At 41.4% G+C, this 25,225-nt stretch overlaps 2 protein-coding genes and 1 non-coding gene across 3 annotated transcripts; all 3 read right to left on the bottom strand.

Moving 5' to 3' along the window:
• Positions 1 to 1,686: 1,686 nt before the first annotated feature.
• Positions 1,687 to 9,912, bottom strand: LOC133000147 (gamma-glutamyl hydrolase-like). The gene is made up of 9 exons (XM_061070021.1): positions 9,879 to 9,912; positions 9,528 to 9,642; positions 7,442 to 7,492; positions 7,190 to 7,274; positions 5,128 to 5,266; positions 3,802 to 3,908; positions 3,366 to 3,456; positions 2,984 to 3,121; positions 1,687 to 1,808 (listed from the first exon to the last, which is right to left on the bottom strand). Exons 1-9 carry the CDS (start codon positions 9,910 to 9,912, stop codon positions 1,687 to 1,689), a joined length of 882 nt encoding a protein of 293 aa, XP_060926004.1.
• A 934-nt stretch (positions 9,913 to 10,846) lies between these two features.
• On the bottom strand, positions 10,847 to 21,123 carry LOC133000146 (gamma-glutamyl hydrolase-like). Its single transcript, XM_061070020.1, has 9 exons — positions 21,090 to 21,123; positions 16,878 to 16,992; positions 16,606 to 16,656; positions 16,368 to 16,452; positions 15,591 to 15,729; positions 12,132 to 12,238; positions 11,628 to 11,718; positions 11,161 to 11,298; positions 10,847 to 10,968 (listed from the first exon to the last, which is right to left on the bottom strand). The coding sequence occupies exons 1-9, from the start codon at positions 21,121 to 21,123 to the stop codon at positions 10,847 to 10,849; spliced, it is 882 nt and encodes a 293-aa protein (XP_060926003.1).
• A 577-nt stretch (positions 21,124 to 21,700) lies between these two features.
• trnat-cgu (transfer RNA threonine (anticodon CGU)) lies at positions 21,701 to 21,772 on the bottom strand. Its single transcript has one exon. It is a non-coding gene; the product is annotated as a tRNA-Thr (tRNA).
• Positions 21,773 to 25,225: the final 3,453 nt, after the last annotated feature.

The following is a 25,225-nucleotide window of genomic DNA, read 5'->3' as shown; positions in this document are numbered from 1 at the left end:
TAAAACCTCCTTCTCCAGTAGAAGCTGCTGTTGTGATTTGTTCTTTTAGCTGCAGCACTTCTTTATTCACTGGATTCCTTTGCCTGCTCTTTGCTGAGTCAGGTTTCTTTCCTTCCTCCTTGTTGGTCTGCTCCACCATAATCTCACGTTTTAATGTTTGCAAGCCTGAAAATCCAAAACGCCACCAAAACAAGACTCCTCAGGGTAAGAGAACAAAGAATGACGGCGAGAAACCAGTGAAATTAACTGAGAGCATCGAACTGGAAACATGAACATTAATGGTATCATGCTGCCATCTAGTGGAGACCCTTGTACATATTTGCCCAATGAAAAACTACAGTTTCACTTAAGGAGGATAGGAAACCATCTTCATACAACAGGATCAATGGTTTTCTACAGTAATATAAATGTTCTGCCTTTCCTTCATTTCGTTGTCTGGGTTTTAAATTTTAAACTAAGAGAGGAAATTGGAATAATGATGTTGACTGGGCTTCCTTCCTTTTAATGACCAAACAATCAACTCCTATTATGTGTTTATCAATCTATTTATCCAACTGGTAAATATTATAAAGTCACATAGTTAGGTCATGGTTACTTTGCAGTGATCATTATGTGGTTTTCTCAAAAGCACAAAAATGGAAACTATTAGTTATTTTTGTTTGACTTGTTTATTTATTCATATATATTGATATTTTTGTTTTTCACTTTAGCAGAATTTTTTCACAAGAGGAATTGATGTGACTTTTCCTTACAGCCGAAAACAATGTTTGAATGTGTGGGGACAACAAAAACAAGTTATTGCTCAAATGCAGTTTATTGGTTTCTAGTCGGAGGATGATGGCTGATCAATATCTCAAATATCTCAACCCAGTTTGAAAACATCATCATTAATCGATGTCTGGACTAAAATGCTCTGGTCTCATAGATGAAAAGCATCCATTGGGATGATGTGAATGTAATGTGTATGACTCACATGGCCGTTAAGGGCGTGGAGGCCAAGTGGTAAGGCGTTGGTCTCGTAAACCAAAGAACATGGGTTATGATTACCATTCATGCATTTAAATTAGTGGTTACGTGGATTCCTTTCACCCAGAACACACCTATAAAGTGTGTTTTATGGTCTGATCACAAGTGAACCTTTAGGAACCGGTGTGACCGCATTCACATCCAAACAAGCAGCACCTACAGAGTCAACAACGATCCCTCAGGGGCACATGTGAAGGAACCTCAGCGGAACTCATCTGAGCTGCTGCAGATTCACTATGAAGTCAAGCTATTTATTTTCTTCTTGTTGATTTGTTTGTGTTCACGATATAACACGATAACAAATCTTTCTGCTGCACAGGAAACATCTGTACCTCTCCTTTGCTCACTCGTGCCGACACATACAAACACACTTCTATACACAGACTGATTTTAAGACTGGTATCTACACATCAGGTTCATATATGAAATATTTTCGCCAACAAAGGTTAAAATGTAGAAAGTTCTTCCCTGATCCGTTCCACATCCCTCCACCAACCTTCATTTTAATTTTTTTTCAGGAGTTTTTTTCGTAATCCTGCAAACTAACAAACAAGCCTGGATTCAAATGTAATCTATTAGCAGAGATAATATTAATATATTATCAGCGCATTCACATTATACTGAGCAAATCAGCTAAAGTTGCTAATGACGGGTTCCACATCAATCAAAGTAATAGTTCTGAATGCAGCTGGACTTCATGCCATGGAAGACAGGAGAGAAGTTGTAGATGAGCGCTCTCTCTTCCTCCTCCTGACTCGGGAAACGATGGTTGCTCCTCCTGGCTGGAAGGGAAGTGAGAGAGGAAGTGAACAAAAGAAAGAAAAGGCAGAAAGTGGTGATGAGTATTTATTTGACTTCAGCAGCTGCTGGTTTTTCCTTTATGTTCGGGAAAACTGATCTTTTTGGCTATGATGATTTGAACAAAAAAAAATTCAAATGAAGGAGTCACATGACGACTGTGTTAAGGCCGATATATGCTTCTCCGTTTTGACTGACACGCAGAGAGAAACCCCCACTCAGAGCGCCTCGGAGAGCTTTTCGTGCACCTCTGGTTTTTCTAACTATCCGTGGTTATTTCTGAGAACCTAGGGACAGCCCTTGGCTGTGATTGGTCCGCTAACGACAGCATTTCGGAACGACATCATTTCCAAACCTCAAATTTCCTGTTTAATTCCCTGTATCACAATAAACCCAAACACAACTACGATTCAACAATTAATGTGACAAGTGTGTGAAGCCAGTGGAGTTGTCCGGCTGACGGTGGCTGGTTAGAGCACTGACAGCATGTGTGTACGGTCACATACGGTTATAACGAACGCTAGCGTGCTAGCTACCATGCTAAGTGCGGTGGTAACAGCGCACAAACCCGCTGTCACGACTTTAATTCCACTTCTATCATGAAACTTTTTCTCAAATACCGTCAGGTTAGAAGCAAGCACTGGGTAGTAGTTAGTATTGGGAGTCCCTGCTGACTGTGTGTGGAAGCTGGGGAGGAGCTAGCTGGGGGGGAAGCTAGCTGCCTCCGTGTAGTTTCAAGCTGTGGGATTAGCAACAACTTTCGGAAATGAGACCAGGGAACCGCTGCACCAAAAAACGATAACATCAGCATTTTGACCCGCTGGGTGTCACTTTACTTAGTTCTGTTAGTTGCCATTGTTCACTGTGTGTGAGGGAATCCGGGAGGAGGTAAACAAACAAACGTGGACTTCTACGCACATAGAGGTAGGCTTCTCTAAGCTCGTCTTCCGTTGCGCCACCTACTGTTTGGCGGTGAATTGTTTTCAGAAAGTACAGTCGTCGGAAAAGCATAAATGAAAAATAGTCCGTGGGATCCGTCCGTCTCTCCACGCGCCACAGAGTCGGAGTAGCAAACTGGAGCCTTCACAGCTGAATACATGTAGAGTGTGAATTTTTCTGAACAATTTGGTGTGGATCTGACAGAGATCCCTCGTGTTACCTTCAGAGACGAAGAAGCTGCCAGAGTAGAAGGAGACTCTTATTGCAGCGGTGGAGTGAATCATCCCCGGTTTGTCTTTCCACTCAAAGGGGGTTTTCTCGGGATGCCACTGTAATCCATAAATTGGATATCGGTAGGCTGGAAACCACCAGAGACAATGTCAGCACACCTCACTCATGCACAGAGACATTACAGTCAGTATTAAACAAAGAGTTATATCTTTTCAGATGATCGTGTCTCGATCTTCTAGGACTCGTTGTGGAGTTGGTTTCGTTCGAGCTGTTTTCTGACATGACACTGAGTCATCTGCTCTGACCTTCGTGCTCACGGCCACTTTCCAGCAAACTTTACTCAGCTTTCCGTGTCCAGGAAGGAAAGGTACCTTCGATAGTGGAGATGAATTCTTGTTTCCCATCGTGGCTCGTCGACAGGACCTTGTAAAACTCCTGTAGCCTGGGATTCCTGTTGAAGCTCTGAAATCCAAAGAGTTAACATAAAAAATCAATCAAAAACCTTGGACGTCAGAACTAGTAGATTATCACTCGGGCTACTACTTGAATTACAGATGAGAAATGTTGAGAAACCCCCAAGATATTAATTCACTGAGTAAATGGATTAGTTGTGCTGCTGAATCGTTGGCAACAGTGGCGTGGTGGCCAAGTGGTAACGTGTTGGTCTCGTTGCATTCAGTATTTTTGGTTTACAAAAGCTGATACAACAACTTCAAGAGCTGGAGAAGGTTAGATTTGTCAGGTTGTTCTAAGTAAAAGGATGAAGAGACAAACGTGGAAAACCAGTAAATGACCAGTAGGAAATACCTCTGTGGTCAGACTCCACTTGTGGAAGTGGGGGCAGATGTTTTCCTCTGTCAGAGACCTCAGCACATCTTTGGGGAAACTCTGAAACAGACGGCTGGAATGGCCCACTGTTGGACGGACACAGATTTGTGGTGAGGCAGAAGGATCTGTTAAATCCTGGACTCTAACATCATTTGACATTAAGACTGGAGTCAGTGAGTGACGGCCAAGGTTCCTTCAACTTAATGAGATCACGTGTGGAGTTCAATGTCCCTGTGGAAAACTTAGTAGAACTGAAAATGTAACTTTTATATTGATTATAGATGTAAGAATGAAGGTGTCTCTCATTTGCATTGGCTCCGCCCACATCATACAACACCAAACACCATGAATGAGGAGGCTGGGGATAGAACAGAATAACTTTTTGAATCCAGGACTTTATCAGGATAATTTGCTCTTACAGATAATTTTCCAGCAGGATACCTATGAAAGTAATACCTCACTAACTGTCTCAAGTAAAACCTTCAAGGAAACTAAGTGGTAGAAAGTCTTCTAGTAGAACAACCTTGAACTCTAATAATAGAAATGATGTGACTAAACCATATAACCATATTATCAGTTTGTGTTGTGTGAGACGTTGAGACTTCTAAGTAAGTTTTAATTACTATTGAGCTTTTTCTGGGTTTAGTCTTTCAAACCCGTTTGTTGCTGGGCCTTAGTATCAATATAGATTTGTACACACTGTATGTAAATGTACACAGAAATTATAATCACATGGATATAGTGGCCAAGTGGAAATTTGTTGCTCCTGTGAACCAAACATTATGGACTCAATCCCCATCATCCCTTTAAATTAGATGAATTTACAGGATAACCGTTCATATCGTTCAACATTTGAGACATATTTAGTCTAAAATGTTAGACTAAATAGTAGTTTTTGTGAGAGAAGTGAAGAAAAGAAGAACTTCCCATAAAAATTATTCTGGATCTTTCCACAGCCTTTGAAACATGTTTCCATCAAATAATCAGTAAGGGAAAAGATGAGGTAATTTCAAAACATGTTTAACTAACAGGGAAACTGTCCAAGGTGTTGGTCTTCTATTCTAAAGGTCATGGGTTCAATTCTCGTCCATGGCTTTAACTTGTGTTCAGCTCAAATTAGAACTGTCCATATATCCCTCATAGTATAACTTACAAGTTATACTATGAGGGAGATGCCTTGACTTCCTTTGTGAAGTCAAAAAATTGACTTCACGAAGGTTGTGTGACGTCCCTCGTGTTGGAAAAGAGAAGAAACCCTTCATGATGTGAGGTCGCTCAAAGAGAGCAGAGGACGTGGAACATTACTTGGTGTGAGTTCGAGCGGCAGAGCCACAGCCGTGGTGTCAGTGAGCGTGAGCAGGTTTTCCTTTGCTATTAAGACAGTCAGCTGCTGTAAGCCCCGACAACTTCCCAAGATGGGGAAGTAGTCCGAGGCATCGTTGGCCTACAGGAGGTGAAGGAGGAAAGAGGGAGGTGAAGATGAGGGAGGTGGGGTGACATTTAAAACCATTTCATTCACGTGACAGAGACGTGGTCGTTAATGAGGAGCGACATCCTCAGAGCCCCGAACAAATTTCTTAAAAGACTTGAGTTCCTCTGATGCTGAGGGAATGAGGAATGTTAGGAATTTCAAATTTTTAACTATAGTCTTTCTTAACCAAATAAAGATAGGAAAAGTTTTAGCTATATATTAGGCCTTCATACAAATGTTTTTAATAACCGTTGCTGTTTAGTGCCAATAATGAATCTTTTACTTGTCCTCATAATTAACTTTTTTGATATTAAAGCATATTTTCCTTAGCTGCATTGAACTCACATAGACTCGAACATCGGTCTGATAAGTTCTGGAGGTCAGACAGACTGACTTTGTTGACTTAATTTTGTGACATTGTTTGGGTTCAGTTGTTCCTAATGTTTACACAGTCAGGACATGTTTTGATGAAGCAGAAACACAATAATATTTTCTCCAATTACAAAACCATGGCACTGACTCTTTGCAATAAAGGCGGGAGGGGAGGTAGGAGCAGTTTGAGTCAGGTATAAGACCTTATACAAGTCATTAATAATAAACCTTTCTCTTGTCATATTTAATATTTGGATTTAGCTAGACATGTGTGTGTGTCACTTTGTTGGTCAGTCTCACAGCTGTCTTGATAGGAGAGTCTAGAGAGAGTTTGTTATGGTTAATTTGCTGCAGTCGAGATGGCTGGAGCATGACATTTTTTCTACTCAAGGCTTGTTTATGAGACAACATCAGACTGGCTGGATAGAGTTGCCTAGCAACCGGCAGAGTAGCGTAGGAACGTCACTGAGAGCGGCTCCCAGTCACTTCCTGGATTTGGTGAGAAGAGGCGTGGGACTGCGGCTGAACCAATAAGGGAGATCCAAAGTGATTTGCGGTGACACCCCTCCAATATTTTATAACCAATCACATCAAATCTACTGTTATAATTATATCAAACCCCTTCTGTTCGGGGCCATTGTCAACTTCCTACTGCTAACTTAATTAGCATAGGCTGTGATAATTGTCCATAGCTATGAATAACTCTTCATTGTATCTTTAATAAAACACTTGAGTGAACCAAACCCTTGGATCGGCTTCTCTCATATTTAAGGATAAACAAACAGGAAGTGGATTTTGTAGCAGAGAATGCGCTCAAAGGGAAATTACTTTACTTCGTGGATTATCAGGTTACAATATAATCAAACAAATGTGACAGAATACATGGGAAAAGAATGAGAGCTCTAAGTTTGCAATTCAAGAAACAGAGGAAAAGCTAAATGTAATGTTGGCACATGGTTTTTGTGAAACCAAAGTTCGGCCTACATGGGTAGTCAAAAGCCTGATGCCGCGTGTCCTTCGTTCCTGAGAACTTCACACAGAGGCGTGAAAAGCCACCGGAGACACAAGGGTCAACTGCTATTGGCCACGCTGGTCCCCAGGACCTCTGAGGTCACCGGGCCAATATAAGGCCAGTTCTCCCCCTCTTCTCTCTCTTACTACAATCCCTCCGAGGAGAGAAGGCTGTCCAGCCTCTCTTCCTGCATTGCCGAGGGGAGAAGCCTGGTTTCTCCAGCTCACATCTTCCTCACCCCAGCATCCACCTGTAGGCTCCAACAGGGGAGGGAGGGGGGGTTACAAGTATTTGCTCATCACTCCCATCATTCCTGTGTAATCATTTGGGGGAAGGATTTAAGTTGGAGCCTAGACGCCGAATACAAACAACCTGTTGTAATGCTGCAATAAATGTTTAAACGTGAGTTGTCTGACTGAACTGGGTTGAGGCTCTGATTGGAATCCTCACCCCAATGGAAGGAAGTCACTTAATCTGGATTCAAATCAGTTAAACAGGTTTGATTGGTTTACCCTCAGAGCCAAGTTGAAAAAAATACTGGAAGCTCGACTGTAGTGCGACGCCAGCAGATCTGAAGCTCCTCCCGGCAGCACCAACCTGCAGGGAGACCAGGTTCCACATTTATCCTAAACACATCCTCAGCAGATGATGTCACTCAGAGACACTTCACATGTGTCTAAACACAATTTATGTAGATTTCACATAAGACATAACAATGAGGAGCATCTACAGACATACAGACGGCAGAACAGTGGTTAACTCACCCGTTTATTGAGTTGAATATCTTGGTATATTCTTCTTCTGATAGATTTAATCTGATGGAGAGCAAAAGTAGAAAAACAATTGAATGGCAAAAACCAATTAACCATCAAAGACAATTCAAATCATTACTAATCAATATGGATTTGAAGCAGCAGCTGTAAGAAGGTTTGTAATCTCATCATGTAGAAGAAACTCAGGACATGCAGGTTGTCTATCAGGAATAATCACTGTTTTATTGTTGTGATTTAATCTCAACAATATTACAACTGCATTTATAGCATGTTTATTTACACTTTTTCTTGATTGTTTAAGCACGATTTTAAAACAGGGCCTGGTGTTTCATAACACTTCACCCAATCAGCAGAACATCTCAGATTCTTTGCAAAATGAAAAACTCTTGTAAAAACTATACACAAATTTATCAGAACCATATTTTTTTACCATTTGAAACAAAGACGTTTCACATGACTTAATTCAGTTTGAACCAGTTACAAACTGCTGTTGCTAACCTGAAACACTTTAAGCAATTCTACTTCTCAGTGATTAGATGACTGTACGTGAAGTACACAGAGAAAGTGCAAATATACAATAAATTCACCCTACACTACACAACACCAATGCCGCAGACTGATTTATTTCAAATGTATTTCTCTCCATATACCCAAATCAGTCAACATGTCAACATGGAGAATCACAACAAAACATGTCCCAGTTTTCATGCTACTACAGTCGTGTGCATAACACTGTAAGCTCAGCAATTATCAGACGAAGATCTGTGTCTAGTTCAGGTTTCAATGATAGATTTCACTGTATATCTCCTGAAATTTGTCTGAACTCTTAGTCCAGCCTCCCTCAGCGTCAATCCGTGGTTCACGACAGGGTCAACTGGTGTTGCAGGAATTTCATTTGATAAATTTGGTCCTCTTGTTCTTTGAGCACATTCTCCTCCTGCTTCATGTCGGCCTCTTCCTCTTCCTCCACCTCAGCCTCTTCCTCTACCTACACCTCGGCCTCTACCTACACCTCGGCCTCTCCCTCTTCCTCTTCCTCTTCCTCGGCCTCTTCCTCTTCCCCTACCTACACCTCGGCCTCTTCCTCTACCTACACCTCAGCCTCTACCTCTGTCACGGCCTCTCCCTCTTCCTCGTCCTCTTCCTCTACTCTACGTCCACCATGGCCTTCTTCCTCTACCTACACCTCGGCCTCTACCTCTGGCATGGCCTCCGCCTCTTCCTCTTCCTCTTCCTCGTCCTCTACCTCTACCTACACCTCGGCCTCTTCCTCTTCCTACACCTGAGCCTCTACCTCTGTCACGGCCTCCGTCTCTTCCTCGTCCTCTACCTACACCTCGGCCTCTTCCTCTTCCTACACCTGAGCCTCTACCTCTGTCACGGCCTCTGCCTCTTCCTCGTCCTCTACCTCTACCTACACCTCGGCCTCTTCCTACACCTGAGCCTCTACCTCTGTCACGGCCTCCGCCTCTTCCTCGTCCTCTTCCTCTACCTACACCTCGGCCTCTTCCTCAACCTACACCTCGGCCTCTTCCTCAACCTACACCTCGGCCTCTACCTCTGGCACGGCCTCTGAAGGCAATCGCACCTGATTATTGTGACAAATTAAATAAAAACTCATATAGATGAAGAATTAGGAAAATACAACATCAGGTATGAGAACCAAATTATTTCAAGTTGCATTAGTACTCAAACCAAGCGCTGTGCTTATAATATACCACAGAATATGAGGTTACCAGTTTAACTTCAGGTTTAACATCAGATATGAAGACAGTTCTCTTCTTACTGATATAAATCCCAGTTGTTGTTAATGCCAAATCAATAACCAGCTCAAAATAAATCTCTGCTCTCTTCAGACATCACTTTTTTTATCCTCCCATTAACATTTAAACTGGTCGTCCACATCACAACAATTCGTTTTTTTGTAATTCACATGTTGTGTTAAAGCAAAATATTTGTTTAAAAGAGGAGGAAAAAGAAAAAGAATTCAGTTGAAATCTGAATCTCAGGAACAAGCCAGAAAACTGAACTCTCCGGCAAAAAGTGAATTCATCAATCTGATTCTGAGTTGTCCTACCTGACAGGTACGACTCTGGCCCCGGCTGCCTCCAGGTATTTCACATAGCAAGCAGGGATGCAGGAAAATCTGCTTGTAGGCTGATCGTCTTTACATAGTTGCTCTGCCAACACCCCTACAGAGAACAGGAGACAGTTAACGCACATACACAAGTATCACAGAGAGATATACACATAGAGACGTTGATGCAGAAGGAAGAGAGAGAGAGAGAGAGAGAGAGACTGACACAACAGCTTTTTCTAGGATTTTGGAAATGAAGGGCAGGTTTGATAAGTGTTCACAATTACCTCTGGATCAAGAGTGAGGTTTCATTACAGCTGCCACACAGACACACATGAAGCCGAGTCTTACCGATGATGGGTCGGCTGTTGAGCGGCTGGTTCATTGCGCCGCACAAGAGGGAAACCCGCCGAGCCGCGAGCAAAGATGCAGCACAAGCACGAAGACCCATCGCAGCTGGAACAGGATCTGGGAGGTGCTGCCTGTCGTACATGACTGTGTTGACTGGGTGCTCACAAGAGGTGTGACCATCCACGCTGGACCTTCATTGCAGGACACTCTAGTTTTTCTAGTTTTAGTCTGTCAGTCAGGTAGGGAGGGACCGAGTAGGAACAGGTTTTACTTTTCAAGTAGCTGATGATTTAGCACCACCTGCTGCACGAACTCATTAGTCACCACCATGAACTAACCCTATTACAATAAACGTTTATTTAACCAGGTAATGTTGCTGCTGTGGTTTGTCCCTAACTGGGTTATAGCCGAGTTTGAGTATTTTATGAATGTGTTTGTGTGTGTGAAACAATATTATTGACCTCAGGAGCAAAACGAGTGCAGACATTGATCCCAGTCAATGAAACTGGATGGTTTGACTTTTTAACGATGATGTCCTCCGGCAAAATAATTGATAAAAGGACAAATTTACGATTCGTAATTTTTAGATTTTTTTTTTTTTTTTGTGTTGGTACCTTGTTTGTCTTCAGGTAACAGGCTTGTCAAAATCAATGGAGCTCAGTCTAATAAACACAATCATTCACAACCTGTCTTTATGAGAAACTTGTGTTGTGGACGTGCTGTTTCCTTTGTGTATTTGGGATTTGTCTTCATCTGTTCTTTGAGTTTTTTCATTACCTGATTTTCAAACTTCTTTCCTTCTTTGTATTGGAATCCTTTTATTTCACTTTCTTCTTCTTTTATTTTTTACAGCATCCACATAATACTGAGCAAATCAGCTAAGAAGCTAATTGTCGCTGTTACATTTGAGGTTTCAATGTCACTGACTCCGTCAGGTTGAAGATTTTCCTCCAGTGACGGGTTCCGCATCAATCAAAGTAATAGTTCTGAACGAAGATAGCAGTAACACCATTGAAGATGGGAGAGAAGTTGTAGATGAGCGCTCTCTCTTCCTCCTCCTGAGTCGGGAAACGATGGTTGCTCTTCCTGGCTGGAAGGGAAGTGAGAGAGGAAGTGAACAAAAGAAAGAAAAGGCCGAACGTGGTGATGAGTATTTATTTGACTTCAGCAGCTGCTGGTTTTCCAATTCGTCACATGACAACTGTGTTACAGCCGAATACATGTAGAGTGTGAATCTCTCTGAACAATTTGGTGTGGATATGACAGAGATCCCAAGCGTTACCTTCAGAGACAAAGAAGCTGCCAGAGTAGAAGGAGACTCTTATTGCAGCGGTGGAGTGAATCATCCCCGGTTTGTCGATCCACTCAAAGGGGGATTTCTCCGGATGCCACTGTAATCCATAAATTGGATACCGGTAGGCTGGAAACCACCAGAGACAATGTCAGCAGACCACAACTCACATTACAGTCAGTATAGAGTCAGTTAATCTGTTCCATCATTTCTACATCACATCAAGATCCGTAGAGTAAGAATGTTGAAATGATTATGTTACTGTTGATCCTCTGAAAACAAAGAGTTATTTCTTATCAGATGATCGTCTCTCGATATTCTAGGACTCGTTGTGGAGTTGGTTTCGTTCGAGCTGTTTTTTTCCGACATGACACTGATTCATCTGCTCTGACCTTCGTGCTCACGGCCACTTTACAGCAAACTACACTCAGATTCCCGTGTCCAGGAAGGAAAGTTACCTTCGATAGTGGAGATGAATTCTTGTTTCCCATCGTGGTTCGTCGACAGGACCTTGTAAAACTCCTGTAGCCTGGGATTCCTGTTGAAGCTCTGAAATCCAAAGAGTTAACATCAAAAATCAATCAAAAACCTTGGGCGTCAGAACTAGTAGATTATCACTCGGGCTACTACTTGAATTACAGATGAGAAATGTTGAGAAATCCCCAAGATACTAATTCACTGAATAATTTGAATTGTGGCCAAGTGGTAAGGAGTTGGTCTCGTAAACCAAAGACTTTGGGTTCAATTCCCATCCATGCCTTTATAATGTGTTGTGTAATCTGCATATCTTCTACACTTGTCTCAAGCTAAAGAAAACATGTGTTGCACTCTGTCATTTTTGTTTACAAGAGCTGATACCACTTCATGAGCTGGAGAAGGTGAGATTTACACTGTCAGGTTGTTCTAAGTAAAAGGATGAAGAGACAAACGTGGAAAACCAGTAAATGACCAGTAGGAAATACCTCTGTGGTCAGACTCCACTTGTGGAAGTGGGGGCAGAGGTTTCCCTCGGTCAGAGACCTCAGCACATCTTTGGGGAAACTCTGAAACAGACGGCTGGAATGGCCCACTGTAGGACGGACACAGATTTGTGGTGAGGCACGAGGATCTGTTAAATCCTGGCCTCTAACATCATTGGACATTATGACTGGAGTCAGTGAGCGACGGCCAAGGTTCCTTCAACTTAATTAGATCACGTGTGGAGTTCAATGTCCCAGATGTAGCTGCGGAAAACTTAGTAGAACGGAAAATGTAACTTTGATATTGATAGTAGATGGGTGTCTCTCATTTGCATTGGCTCCGCCCACATCATACAACACCAAACACCATGAATGAGGAGGCTGGGGATAGAACACAATTAGATTTTGAATCCTGGACTTCATCAGGAGAATTTGCTCTTACAGATAATCCAGCAGGATTCCTACAAAAGGAATCCCACACCAACTGTCTCAAGTAAAACCTTCAAGATCTCCTCCAAGGAAACTAAGTTGTAGAAGGTCTTCTTGTTAGTGATGGTGAGATGAAGCTTCATGAAGCTTTCATCCAATTGGTTCGCTCATGGGCCGAGGCTTCATTGGGCTTCACTGCTCTTCACATCTAACGATGCGAACTGCACAGCAACTTTCTCCCTTTGTAGGGACTGGTAACATACTGGGCTTAATAATTATACTGAGCTAAGCAAGACTGTTTATTTGATTCTGTGTGGTTCTAAGTTTGATGTATGTGGTGATTTTGTGTTAAAGTTAAATAAAAGTTAATGTTAGTTAGGCTCTTCACAGGCTCTCGCTCTCTGAATCTTTCTTTCTTAGAAGCATTTCCAAAGACACTGCATATCTCTACCTACTTATCTACGTCCCCACTCCAGAAGAAGGGGGCGGCTGTTAACCTTAGTGGACCAAACCACCATTTTGAAAGCATGCTAATCAAGATGCGAACTGTGGCAAGCCACCATTTTGACAGCAACCTAAGTTACATACACACACACACGCACACACACTCACATATTTGTTTAGCAAGTACGTTTTGTTTAGTAATTTGTGTTTTTATACTTTATTATATTCATAATAAATGTTTTTCTTTCACAAATATTCTTTCATTAATGTTGCATAAGTGAATTTTGCCAACCTCTACACTGTCAAGAACTCTATAAACCTTCACTGTTCATTATATAATCTGTAATAGTAAATATTGAGTGAACTAGATCTAAATGAGACTGATCTTAATCAATAAATTGGTAATCTTTTCCCTTCTTTGAAGGGTGGTGCCCGAGAGAACTTTAAATAAACTAAAGTTATGATTTGATATTAATATTTTAAATATTAATGTTTTATATTTTATTTTGATAACCAAATTTATTGAATGCCTAAAGGCACACCATCTTATGGTATCACTCCTAACCATTATTTCACAACATTTGTGATGCCAATAAATACATTATTAACTTTTTATAGTTAAAAACAGCAGCTTTTCAACAGTGCTGGGTTTCAGGCAGTTTCTGTTTTTTGAAATAATTTCTCCTGCTTTAGAAAATATCCTTTCACAGGGCACAGATGAAGCTGGGGTACAAAGAAAAGATACCGAAAGTTTGTACAAGTTAGGAAATAAATAATTCCCCCCCCCCCCAATACTCTTGCAATAAGAATATATTGCAAGCAAACGCCCAATAAAGTCCCAAGACAAGTACAAGTGAGTGGATTCCATTGCATTTCGTGGCCCCTTTTATTCTGAATCGCACACCAAACCCGCGGACCACTTCCTGAATCAGTCACGTGGTTCGTCCGGCTTGCGAGGCTTCGAACATCATCACATACGTCATCAACACGAGCCTCGATACGCGCTTCACAAAAAACTTCCTGGATTACTCAACAAACGCTTCGAAGCCTCTACACGGGAGGACACATCACTAGTAGAAAGTCTTCTAGTAGAATAACCTTCAACTCTATCGATAGAAATTATGTAACTGAACAATATTATCAGTTTATGTTGTGTGAGAAGTTGAGACTTCTAAGTATGTTTTAATTACTATTGAGCTTTTCCTGGGTTCAGTCTATCAAACCCGTTTGTTGCTGGACCTGAGTATCAATATAGATTTTTACACACTGTATGTAAATGTACACAGAAATTATAAACACATGGGTATAGTGGCCAAGTGGAAAGTTGTTGCTCCTGTGAACCAAAAATTATGGGTTCATCCCCATCATCCCTTTAAATTAGATGAATTTACAGGATAACTGTTCATATCATTCAACATTTTAGACGTATGTCTTCCCAAAGGTCGTGTGAAGTAGTTTTTGTAAGAGAAGAGACCACGACCTGACTACTAACTTTGACCCCTCCATGTTAACCCCCAGTCAGACTGCTGGGAACCTGGGTGTGACACTTGACGGCCAACTCTCCCTTTCTGCCAACATTACTGTAACAACACGTTCCTGTAGATTCATGATGTACAACATCAGGAGAATACGCCCCCTTCTCACTCAGAAGGCAGTGCAGGTTCTGGTCCCTGGTCATCTCACGCCTAGACTACTGTAACTCCCTCCTGGCAGGTCTACCTGCTACTGCCATCCGACCTTTGCAGCTCATTTGGAATGCAGCAGCTCGACTGGTTTTTAACATAAATTCACTCCGCTCCCTTCACTGGCTACCAACGGCTGCCCGCATCCTTTGCAAAACATTAGTACTTGCGTACCGAACGGATCGGGTCCAGTCTACATCCAGGACATGGTCAAACGTTACAGCCCAGTCCATTCACTCCGCGCTGCATCAGCCAATCGGCTTGTTGCTCCCTCACTGCTAATCACTCATCAAATAACGACTGTTTGCTGTCCTGGCTCCTAAACCGTGGAATGAGCTCCCCATCGAGATCCGGACATCAGAAAGTTTAGACATCTTCCGCCGCAAACGAAAAACACATCTCTTCCGACTAAACCTTGAATACAATTTTGAAACTAACAATTTAATAGCACTTAAATAGCACTTACTTATAGTCCTTAGTAGTTTAGCTTTTTTTTTGAAGAAATTTTACTTTCTTGATTCTTGTTGTTCTGGATTTGTTCCCTCCTGGTTGATGCACTTATTGTAAGTCGCTTAACAGCGTCAGCTAAAGGAAATGTAATGTAATATAATGTAAAGAAGTGAAAAAAAGAAGAACTTCCCATAAAATGAATTCCTTTAAAACGTGTTTCCATTGAATAATTTGTAAGGAAAAAGATGAGGTCACTTTAAACATGTTTAACTAACAGAGGAACTGTCCCAGGTGTTGGTCTTCTATTCTTAAAGTCATGGGTTCAATTCTAATCCATGGCTTTAAATTCTGTTTAACTCAAATTAGAACTGTCCACACCATCCCTCATAGTATAACTTACAAGTGAAAAGTCTGATAAATCAAGGCATTGACTTCATTGAAGGACAGGGATCATTACTTGGTGTGAGTTCGAGCGGCAAAGCCACAGCCGTGGTGTCAGTGAGCGTGAGCAGGTCTTCCTTCGCTATTAAGACAGTCAGCTGCTGGAAGCCATGACAACTTCCCAAGATGGGGAAGTAGTCCGAGGCATCGTTGGCCTGCAGGAGGAGAGGGAGGAGAGGGGGGAGAGGGAGGAGAGAGGGAGGTGAAGATGAGGGAGGTGCGGTGACATTTAAAACCTTTCATGATGAATCGATGCCCCCAGTTTTATCCTTTATTCATAAAGTTCTTTTTAACTTCAATCTCACAATGTTCAACATATTCACACAAGGGATCTTCCCACTGCAGCAACATTCTTACAATGTTCTAAAGACCAGAGTCCTGTAGCTGTTTCATTCATGTGACAGAGACGTGGTCGTTAATGAGGAGCAACATCCTCAGAGCCATGAACAAAGTTCTTGAAAGACTAGAGTTACAGTGATGTCCTCTGAAACGCTGAGGGAATGAGGAAGTGGATTTCGTAGCAGAGAATGCTGCCCAAAGGGAAATGACTTCACTTCGTGGATTATCAGGTTACAAGTTAGTCCAACAAATGTGACAGAATACATTGGAAAAGATTGAGAGCTCTAAGTTTGCAATGCAAGAAATAGAGGAAAAGCTAAATGCAACTTTGCATTGCAATAGCATGAATTAACTGATGCTAACTGGGTTGAGGCTCTGATTGGAATCCTCACCCCAAAGGAAGGAAGTCACTTGATCTTGAGTCAAATCAGTTAAACAGTTATGATTGGTTTACCCTCAGAGCCAAGTTGAAAAGAATACCGGCGGCTCGACTGTAGGGCGATTCCAGCAGATTTGAACCTCCTCCTGGCAGCACCAACCTGCAGGGAGACCGGGTTCCACATTTATCCTGAACAGATCCTCAGCAGATAATATCACTCGGAGACACTTCACAATTTATGTAGATTTCACATGAGACATAACAACGAGGAGCATCTACAGACATACGGACGGCAGAGCAGTGGTTAACTCACCCGTTTATTGAGTTGAATATCTTGGTATATTCTTCTTCTGAAAGATTTAATCTGATGGGGAAAAAATATGTTCAAACATTTAAACTGGTTGTCCACATCACAATAATTCGTTTTTTTGTAATTCACATGTGTTGTGTTAAAGGTAATTATTTGTTTAAAAGATCAGGAAACAGAAAAAGAATGCAGTTGAAACCTGAATCTCAGGAACAAGCCAGAAAACTGAACTCTCCGGCAAAGAGTGAAGTCATCAATTTGATTCTGAGTTGTCCTACCTGACAGGTACGACTCTGGCCCCGGCTGCCTCCAGGTATTTCACATAGCAAGCAGGGATGTAGGAAAAGCCCCTTGTAGCATGATAGTCTTTACGGGCTTCTTGTGCCAAGACCCCTACAGAGGACAAGAGACAGTTAACGCACATACACAACTATCACAGAGGTATACACATAGAGACATTGATGCAGAAGAGAGAGAGAGAGAGAGAGAGAGAGAGAGAGAGAGAGAGAGAGAGAGAGAGAGACTGAAGCAACAGCTTTTTGTAGGACTCTGGAAGTGAAGGGCAGGTTTGATATGAATCTAATTAGCTCTGGATCAAGAGTGAGGTTTAATTACAGCTGTTCCCGCTAGAGTCATCTGCAGGCATCTGTTTACCAAAAAATATTTAGGTGGAAATAAAAACCTTCCACTTCAGTGTGTTACAACTTCTATAACTCTATGCCAGTAGCACTTACAGCAATTGTGACCGGGAAAAAACCTCAGAGTGTAACCTTTCAAAAGAGACCAAAACCATGCATGTCCTCCAAATGGTTCAAAGAACAGCTTTCAATTTACTTTGGGTATTCCTTACATATGTGTTTTAGGGGAATTTCACCAGAATGTAAACGGTTAAAAGCTTGTGGTATGTGGCCAGTTGACAAAGACGTATCTTTAGCAGTGGTGTATAAAGTACTTGAAAGCCATACTTGAGTAAAAGTACAGATATCTTACTTGAGAGTGACTCCGGTTAAAGTAAAAGTCACCCGTCAGAAAATGGCTTGAGTAAAAGTCTTAGAGTTGCTCATATTAAATGTACTTAAGTATCAAAAGTTTCTGGTGTTGAAATGTACTTAAGTATCAAAAGTAAAAGTGCAAGTACCAAAATTAAAAATGCTAATTGCTTTTTATAGTAGGCCTATACAGACACAAAACAACCCAAAATTGTTCAGTTCAGGATTTATTTATTTCAACTGACTGAAAAATTCTAACAATATATATATATATAATGTATAATTTTACAAATTTTGAACTCAAGATGCTGAGGTTAAAAAAGTATTGGACAAGTGCATCTGAATTTATAGAGACAACAAAGAATCAATACAACAGAATAAACAAGTGCCTCTTGATTCTACCTAAGAACACTAATAGACCAAATGAACCTTTTGTGTCTATTAGCTGTATTGTGTAACTGCCTGGATGTTTACCTGCCTGTATACCTGCCCGCCAGCTTGTCCACGCATCTACATGAAAGCCTGTTTATTTATCATTAGACTATCCTCACTGAATGGGCCTGCGTGTGTGTTTGCATTTGTTTCCAGCAGGGTGACAATACCAGAGGTGTCAAGTAACGAAGTACAAATACTTTGTTACCTTACTTAAGCAGAAATTTTGGGTATCTACACTTTACTGGAGTATTTATTTTTCAGACGACTTTTTACTTCTACTCCTTACATTTTCACGCAAATATCTGTACTTTCTACTCCTTACATTTTAAAAATAGCCTCGCTACTCCTATTTAATTTTGGCACACAACCGTGTGAAAAGAGAAGGGGGGGGGGGAGCACTCCTCGGGAGACACGCTGGCCCTGGGGCGCAGCGCAAGACCCTAAGCACCTGTGGGGGGGGGGGTTGGGTGCCATGCTTGACCAGAGTCGAATCAGACTGTACCGGTAATGATCCTTCCGCAGGTTCACCTACGGAAACCTTGTTACGACCTTTACTTCCTCTCGATCAGGGTAGTCCAAACTACGGCCCGCGGGCCAACTGCGGCCCGCCATCCATTTTTAATTGGCCAGCATCAAAAAAATTAATAAATGATAATAAATATGACCCGCGCTTACTGGGAATTCCTCGTTCATGGGAAATAATTGCAATCCCCAATCCCTATCACAAGTGGGGTTCAGCGGGTTACCCGCGCCTCTCGGCGAAGGGTAGACACACGCTGATCCAGTCAGTGTAGCGCGCGTGCAGCCCCGGACATCTACGGGCAGGACAGACCTGTTATTGCTCAATCTCGTGTGGCTAAATTGGCTGAGAATCACGTCATTGAGGACTCTCAATCATCTGAGGAAGAGGAGTTCTTTTCCTCCTTGAAGAAGACCGGCCCTCTTGAAACGACCCAGCAGTTGGATGCGTACCTGGGGTCCCCAGGAGACACAGTAGTAGTCCTTCCCAGCTGTGTGCCAGCTATCACTTAAGTTTAATACTGCACTCCCTGCCTCAGCGGCCTGTGAAAGACTGTTTAGTGTTGCAGGATTCATCTTCAGGCCAGGAAGAGCATGCATGGGCTCAAATAACTTTGCTGAACAAAGCCTATTGGTAGTGTTATTGTAAATACAGGATTGAGTCCAAAGGTCTCAAGGTCTCTTCCAATAAAGGTTATTGATAACATTCCACTGAAGTTTGACTTTTTGCACTATTACAATACTTATTGGCAACTAGTTATCATGTCTTCTGCTCCATGAAACACATGTTAATGCTCAGTAGTACACATATGGCACTTTAATGTATTTGCATTGTAATAAAATGTGATAATTTTCAATGGGCATATATGCAGCTGAAACGGTCTAGTGCATCCCACATTATTCAACATAACATTTTAATATAACATTATAGTCATAATGGGCTTTAGAAAATTGTTTTTTTTGGAGGAGGTGGGGTAGTGCACTATAGGCCCCTGAGACGCGGCTTAAGAGTTTGTCCTTAATGGGTAAGAAATTCCCCTTACATTACTTTTATACTTTAAGTAGTTTTGAAACCAGTACTTTAAAGCTTTTACTTAAGTAAACAGCTTGAGTTGATACTTCAACTTCTACAAAAGTATTTTTAAACCCTAGTATCTATACTTCTACTTATAGTAATAAGTAATGACTGTGAATACTTTTGACACCTCTGGACAATACACCTGTAGGATATCTTGCCTGTAGGGACGACAAAGTGAAGACACAGCTAAGTTGTACACATTAGCCAGTTTGTACAATACATATATAAAGACTCAACAGCTTCTAAGTTGTGTTGAGTCAGCACAAAGGGCGACCAGGGATTGGAATTGGCAATATATAGATATATAATATCTTTGCAAAAATTATATTGGCATTATAGTGAGTGGAAAACTGGGCCTGATTACCCAGGGTTCCATTTGGCGAGGTCCATTAAAAAACCTGAATTGTGTGCGTGAATATGCAGTAGTCCACGACACAGTGTTTGTTTTTGGTTGTGTTGGCTGAAAGTTGTTTTTGTGTTTGCTTATATAGTTGGTTGTGTTGTTTGTTTTTCCATCTCGACTTGTTTTAAATCTGTTTGTTTTGTTTACTTGGACGTGTAAGACTAAGTAGACACGGCCAACCAATGATAGTCTATTTGCCAACAGTTTTTGTTTAAACCAACTACTTCCAATATTTTCTTTAAGAAAAGTTAACCACTTGCTGCTTCGAGCTATGTATTTATTTGCAGATGTTGACACGAAGCAGGAAAGGGAAAACAAATGTTAAATTGAAAAAGGAATACCTTCAAAAAATGATGTAAAGTCACCTAATAAAAGCCCTCAAAAAGCCAATTCATTTGCCTGAATAATAATCCTTACAATTTCAATAGGGCCTCACGTCTGTCAGTGCCTGTCAGTACTCTGGCCCGAATAATAAAGACTGAACCGAGCTCCTGCAGGAGCGAGAGAGAGAGAGAGAGGTGCGCCGTGTGTAAAGCTGCACGTTGCGCCAACCTCCGCTGCTTAAGTAACAAGCCAGTTTTGACAATGTAAGAAGTAGAAAGTACAGATATTTGTGCTCAAATGTAGCGAGTAAAAGTTAAAAGTCGTCAGGAAAATAAATACTCAAGTAAAGTAGAGATATGTGAAAAATCTACTAAAGTACAGTAACAAAGTATTTCTACTTTGTTACTTCCCACCACTGATCTTTAGTATATTGTTTTATTCACATTATGTTGTGTTTACTGTGTTGTTCATTGTTGTGACTGAAATCTTTAAGCAAACTGGCAAAAGAATTTCCTACGGGATGAATTTAAACTGGTTATATACAGATTCCTTCCATGTGCGTGTGTGTGTACGTGCATGAGTGTGTGTGTGTGTGTGTGAGTGAGAGGATAAAAATAAGAGAAATCCCAGGACCCAAAATTATACAATGTGCATTGAGTATAGTGGTAAATTAAATTAGGACATAATAGTAAGATAGTAAGACGGACACCGACACACAGAGGCACATGAAGCCAGGTCTTACCGATGATGGGTCGGCTGTTGAGCGGCTGGTTCATTGCGCCGCACCAGAGGGAAACCCGCCGAGCCGCGAGCAAAGATGCAGCACAAGCAAGAAGACCCACCGCAGCTGGAACAGGATCTGGGAGGTGGGAGGTGCTGCCTGTCGTACATGACTGTGGTGACTGGGTGCTCACGAGAGGTGGGACCTTCCATGCTGGACCTTGGCTCGCAGAAAACTCTAGTTTTTCTAGTTTTAAAGAACAGAAGTCTTCTCTTCTGTTCTTTAAACTGTCAGTCAGGAATACAGGGACTGAGTAGGAACAGCTTTTACTTTTCAAGTAGCTCATGGTTTTGCAACACCTGCTGCACCAACTCATTGGTCATCACCATGAACTAACCCTATCACAATAAAAGTTTATTTTTCCAGTAAATGTTGCTGCTGTGGTTTGTCCCTTACTAGGTTATAGCCAAGTATTCTATGAATGAATTTGTGATGATATTGTTATATCAATCCAATGTCACTCAGTATGAGGTCACATTGTTATATGAATGTGGAGACAATCAGCCTTGACAAGCTCAGAATGTAGTGTGTAAGACTGTGTGCTAAAATAAACCACATTATCACCTATTCAATGGCATGGATGAGAATCGAACACATGATCTTTGGTTTACGAGACCAACGCCTTACCACTTGGCCACCACTCCTGTCTCTGCAAATGTCTAATTATGTCTAAATGATATTTACACTTATCCTGTGTGTTAAATGCATTTTGTAAAGGTATTGAAGGGAATTCATTTTCACCACAATATCCCCATATATGATTTTCTTAGTGTAAAATAATATCTGATCACAAGTAACACATACACCAGTATTTCTAAAACAGCATTTTATTCCTGACACCCACAGGGGAACATGGGAGAAATGAACGTGATTGTTTTCATTGTTTACTCACATTAAGTCAACAAAAATCATAATTTGTAATCATTTGAGGAAAGTATTTTGTAGTTAAGGAGGTCCTGACCTTTTTAAACCACTGACATCAGCGGCTTTCTCTGCAGCCAATAAAGTTAAATCTGCAGAGATTATTTTACACTTTTAAAATCATATATGGGGATTTTGTGGTGACAATTAATTCCCTTCAATACCTTAACAAAATGATCAATCATAATTAGAGGTTTGTTGATATCATCACCGATTACCACATAATGATTGATACTTGTATTAAATTGCTCAAATCTTTCTTTTGCACAAGACTCATTCAGTCTCTCCTGACTCCCTCTCCCTGAACAGTATCTTGTGGATGTAAAACAAAAAAAATCATAGGGACAGTTTGATTTTATACTTTTATCATATCAGACGTAGAAATCCAGATAATTTTTCCAACATTACACTTTAATTTCACTTTTCTTCTATTTTTTATTTATCACTGCATTCACATATTACAGAATTGTCGCTGTTCCATTGGAGGTTTTACGGTGATGGGGAAAAAATATGTTTAAACATTTAAACTGGTCGTCCACATCACAACAATTAGTTTTTTTGTAATTCACATGTTGTGTTAAAGCTAATTATTTGTTTAAAAGAGGAGGAAACAGAAAAAGAATGCAGTTGAAACCTGAATCTCAGGAACAAGCCATAAAACTGAACTCTCCAGCAAAGAATGAAAGTCATTAATCTGAATTCTGAGTTCTCCTACCTGACAGGTACGACTCTGGCCCCGGCTGCCTCCAGGTATTTCACATAGGAAGCAGGGATGTAGGAAAATCTGTCTGTAGGCTGACCGTCTTTACAGACTTGCTCTGCCAACACCCCTACAGAGAACAGGAGACAGTTAACGCACATACACAAGTATAACAGAGATATACGCAAAGAGACGTTGAAGAGAGATTTTTTTATTTTTGAACCCTTTATTTTCAAAATTTATACAAAAGTACTGTTAATAAATGGATACGAACAGTACGTTCAGAACAATATTAAAACCTACTCAGAAAGTCATATTAAAAATTAAAACATCCTCAACCACAGAACATACTACATCATTAAAACACCACTTTTTGATGAACCCATCCATGTCCTTCATTTCTTTAAAAAACCTAAAATCTACCCAGACTCTTGCTTTCAGTAGAGAAATAAAAACAGGAAGAGCTTCTTGTCCTGCCCTGTCCTCTACTCTGTTCTTCCTGCTGCTGTAAATTGACATCTTAGCTTCCCCTACCATCCAATTTAAAAGTTCCCATTTGTCTTTATTTGATTTCTTATATCCTGCTCCTAAAATGAAGGCCCTTTTACTCTATGTCTCACCAAACTGTTTAAAAACCTTCTGCAGTGTATTAAAAAGGTCTAAAAGTCTTTTACATTCATAAAAAACATGGAAAACTGTCTCTGTTTCTCCACAAAACGGGCAATTGCACTTGATTGTTGGATTGATTTTTGATATAAAACTGTTGACCGCTATGGCTCCGTGTAAAATCCTCCACTGCAGGTCGCCAGTCCTCATCCTTAAAGGTGATTTGTATAAAACCCTCCACACTGGTTTGTCCTTGCTGTCCAGATCCAGTCTCTTCCTCCACACTGTGTCAGGCCTCACATCCAGCTTAGTTTTGTTCAGGGTTAAATCACAACATTCATACATGGCTCTCCCTTTGGCTGTGTACAGGTCCAGTTGTTTCCATTCAGTTTTATTTAAAAAAGGTCCTGAGAGCCCGTCCAGATTTGGGTTAAAACCTAGCTCCGGAAACGGGTCGCTGTCATCAGGGGTTTCCGTTCCAGCAGAATAATCCTTTAGCATCTTCACCTCCTCGCCCGTGAGTCTCTTAATCCATTCGTTTAAAATGTGTTCTGCCTGTCGCCTGGATCTCTGCCCGATGAGGGACGCCACCGCCGGGATGTTGTTAAGTCCAGGACCTGCTGCATTGACCATCGTCTTCAAGGTTACAACTCCGGCGGTGCACAGCATGCTGGTGAGGCCTGGTGTGGAGCTGCTCTGGACATCCAGCCTGGCTCCGTTGATCAGCGGCTCTTCTAAAAGCCAGTGCAGAGAGTTTGTAGGTTCCAGCCTTTTCCATTTAAAAAGGTTCCATGTCTTAAAAAGTGACTGATAAAAAGGAGATAATCCATACAGTTTAAACAGCTTAAAATCCATTAAGAACAGCGGCATGTCTAAAACCAGCCCAGTTGCCCCCCTCAGGATGCTGCTTGTTACTTGTCTCCAAACAACATCCTGTGGACCTAAGAGATACTTCTGTAAATACTGTAATCTAAAAGTGGATATTCTGCTTTGGATATGCACCAGCCCTTGCCCCCCCTCCTCCTTTGGTGAAAACAACACACACTGGGGCACCCAGTGCAATCTGTCCCAAAAGAAGTCTGTTAAAATTGCTTGTATTTTCTGAATCAATCCTTTCGGAGGTTCCATGCATGCCAGCCGATGCCACAGAGCAGAAGCTACCAGGTTGTTTATTATCAGGGTTCTGCCTCTATATGACAATTGTGGTTTCAGCCATTTCCACTTGTTGAGCCTCCCTTTCATTTTGTCCACCACTCCCTCCCAGTTCTTCTGAACCATGGACTCATTGCCAACATAAACCCCCAGGTACTTGAGACCATCTCTCCTCCACATCAGCCCCCCCGGCAGACTGGGTAAACCCCCCTCCCACCTTCCAACTGCTAGCGCTTCACTTTTCCCCCAGTTCACTCTAGCAGCTGACATGATTTTAAAATCACTGACAATTTTTCCCAGTTCTTGGATGTCCTCCTGATTTTTTACAAAGACGATGATGTCGTCTGCATATGCTGATAAAATGTGGCTTTTTTTAAAATCATTTAAAATCAACCCTTCAATTTTAGTTCTTATCTTACTCAGCATGGGTTCAATAGAAAGTGCGTATAACATCCCTGAGAGCGAGCAGCCCTGTCTCACCCCCCTGTGCACTTTGAAAGGTGCACTCGGGCCTCCATTGATCTTCAGTACACTCTCAATGTCTTGATACAAAACCTTGATCATAGCTAAGAGACCTGGGCTGAGGCCAAACCTCTCCAGAGTCTTCCAGAGGTAAAGGTGCTCAACCCTATCAAAAGCCTTTTCCTGGTCCAGAGAAATGAGACCAGCTTTTATGCCTAATGAACTAGAGAAGTCCACAATATCCCGAATTAAGGAC

Source organism: Limanda limanda, chromosome 4 (genome assembly GCF_963576545.1).
Source record: "Limanda limanda chromosome 4, fLimLim1.1, whole genome shotgun sequence".
Lineage (NCBI taxonomy): Eukaryota > Metazoa > Chordata > Actinopteri > Pleuronectiformes > Pleuronectidae > Limanda > Limanda limanda.
Note: the sequence above shows the minus strand (reverse complement) of the source record. Positions and strands in the feature narration are given on the sequence as shown.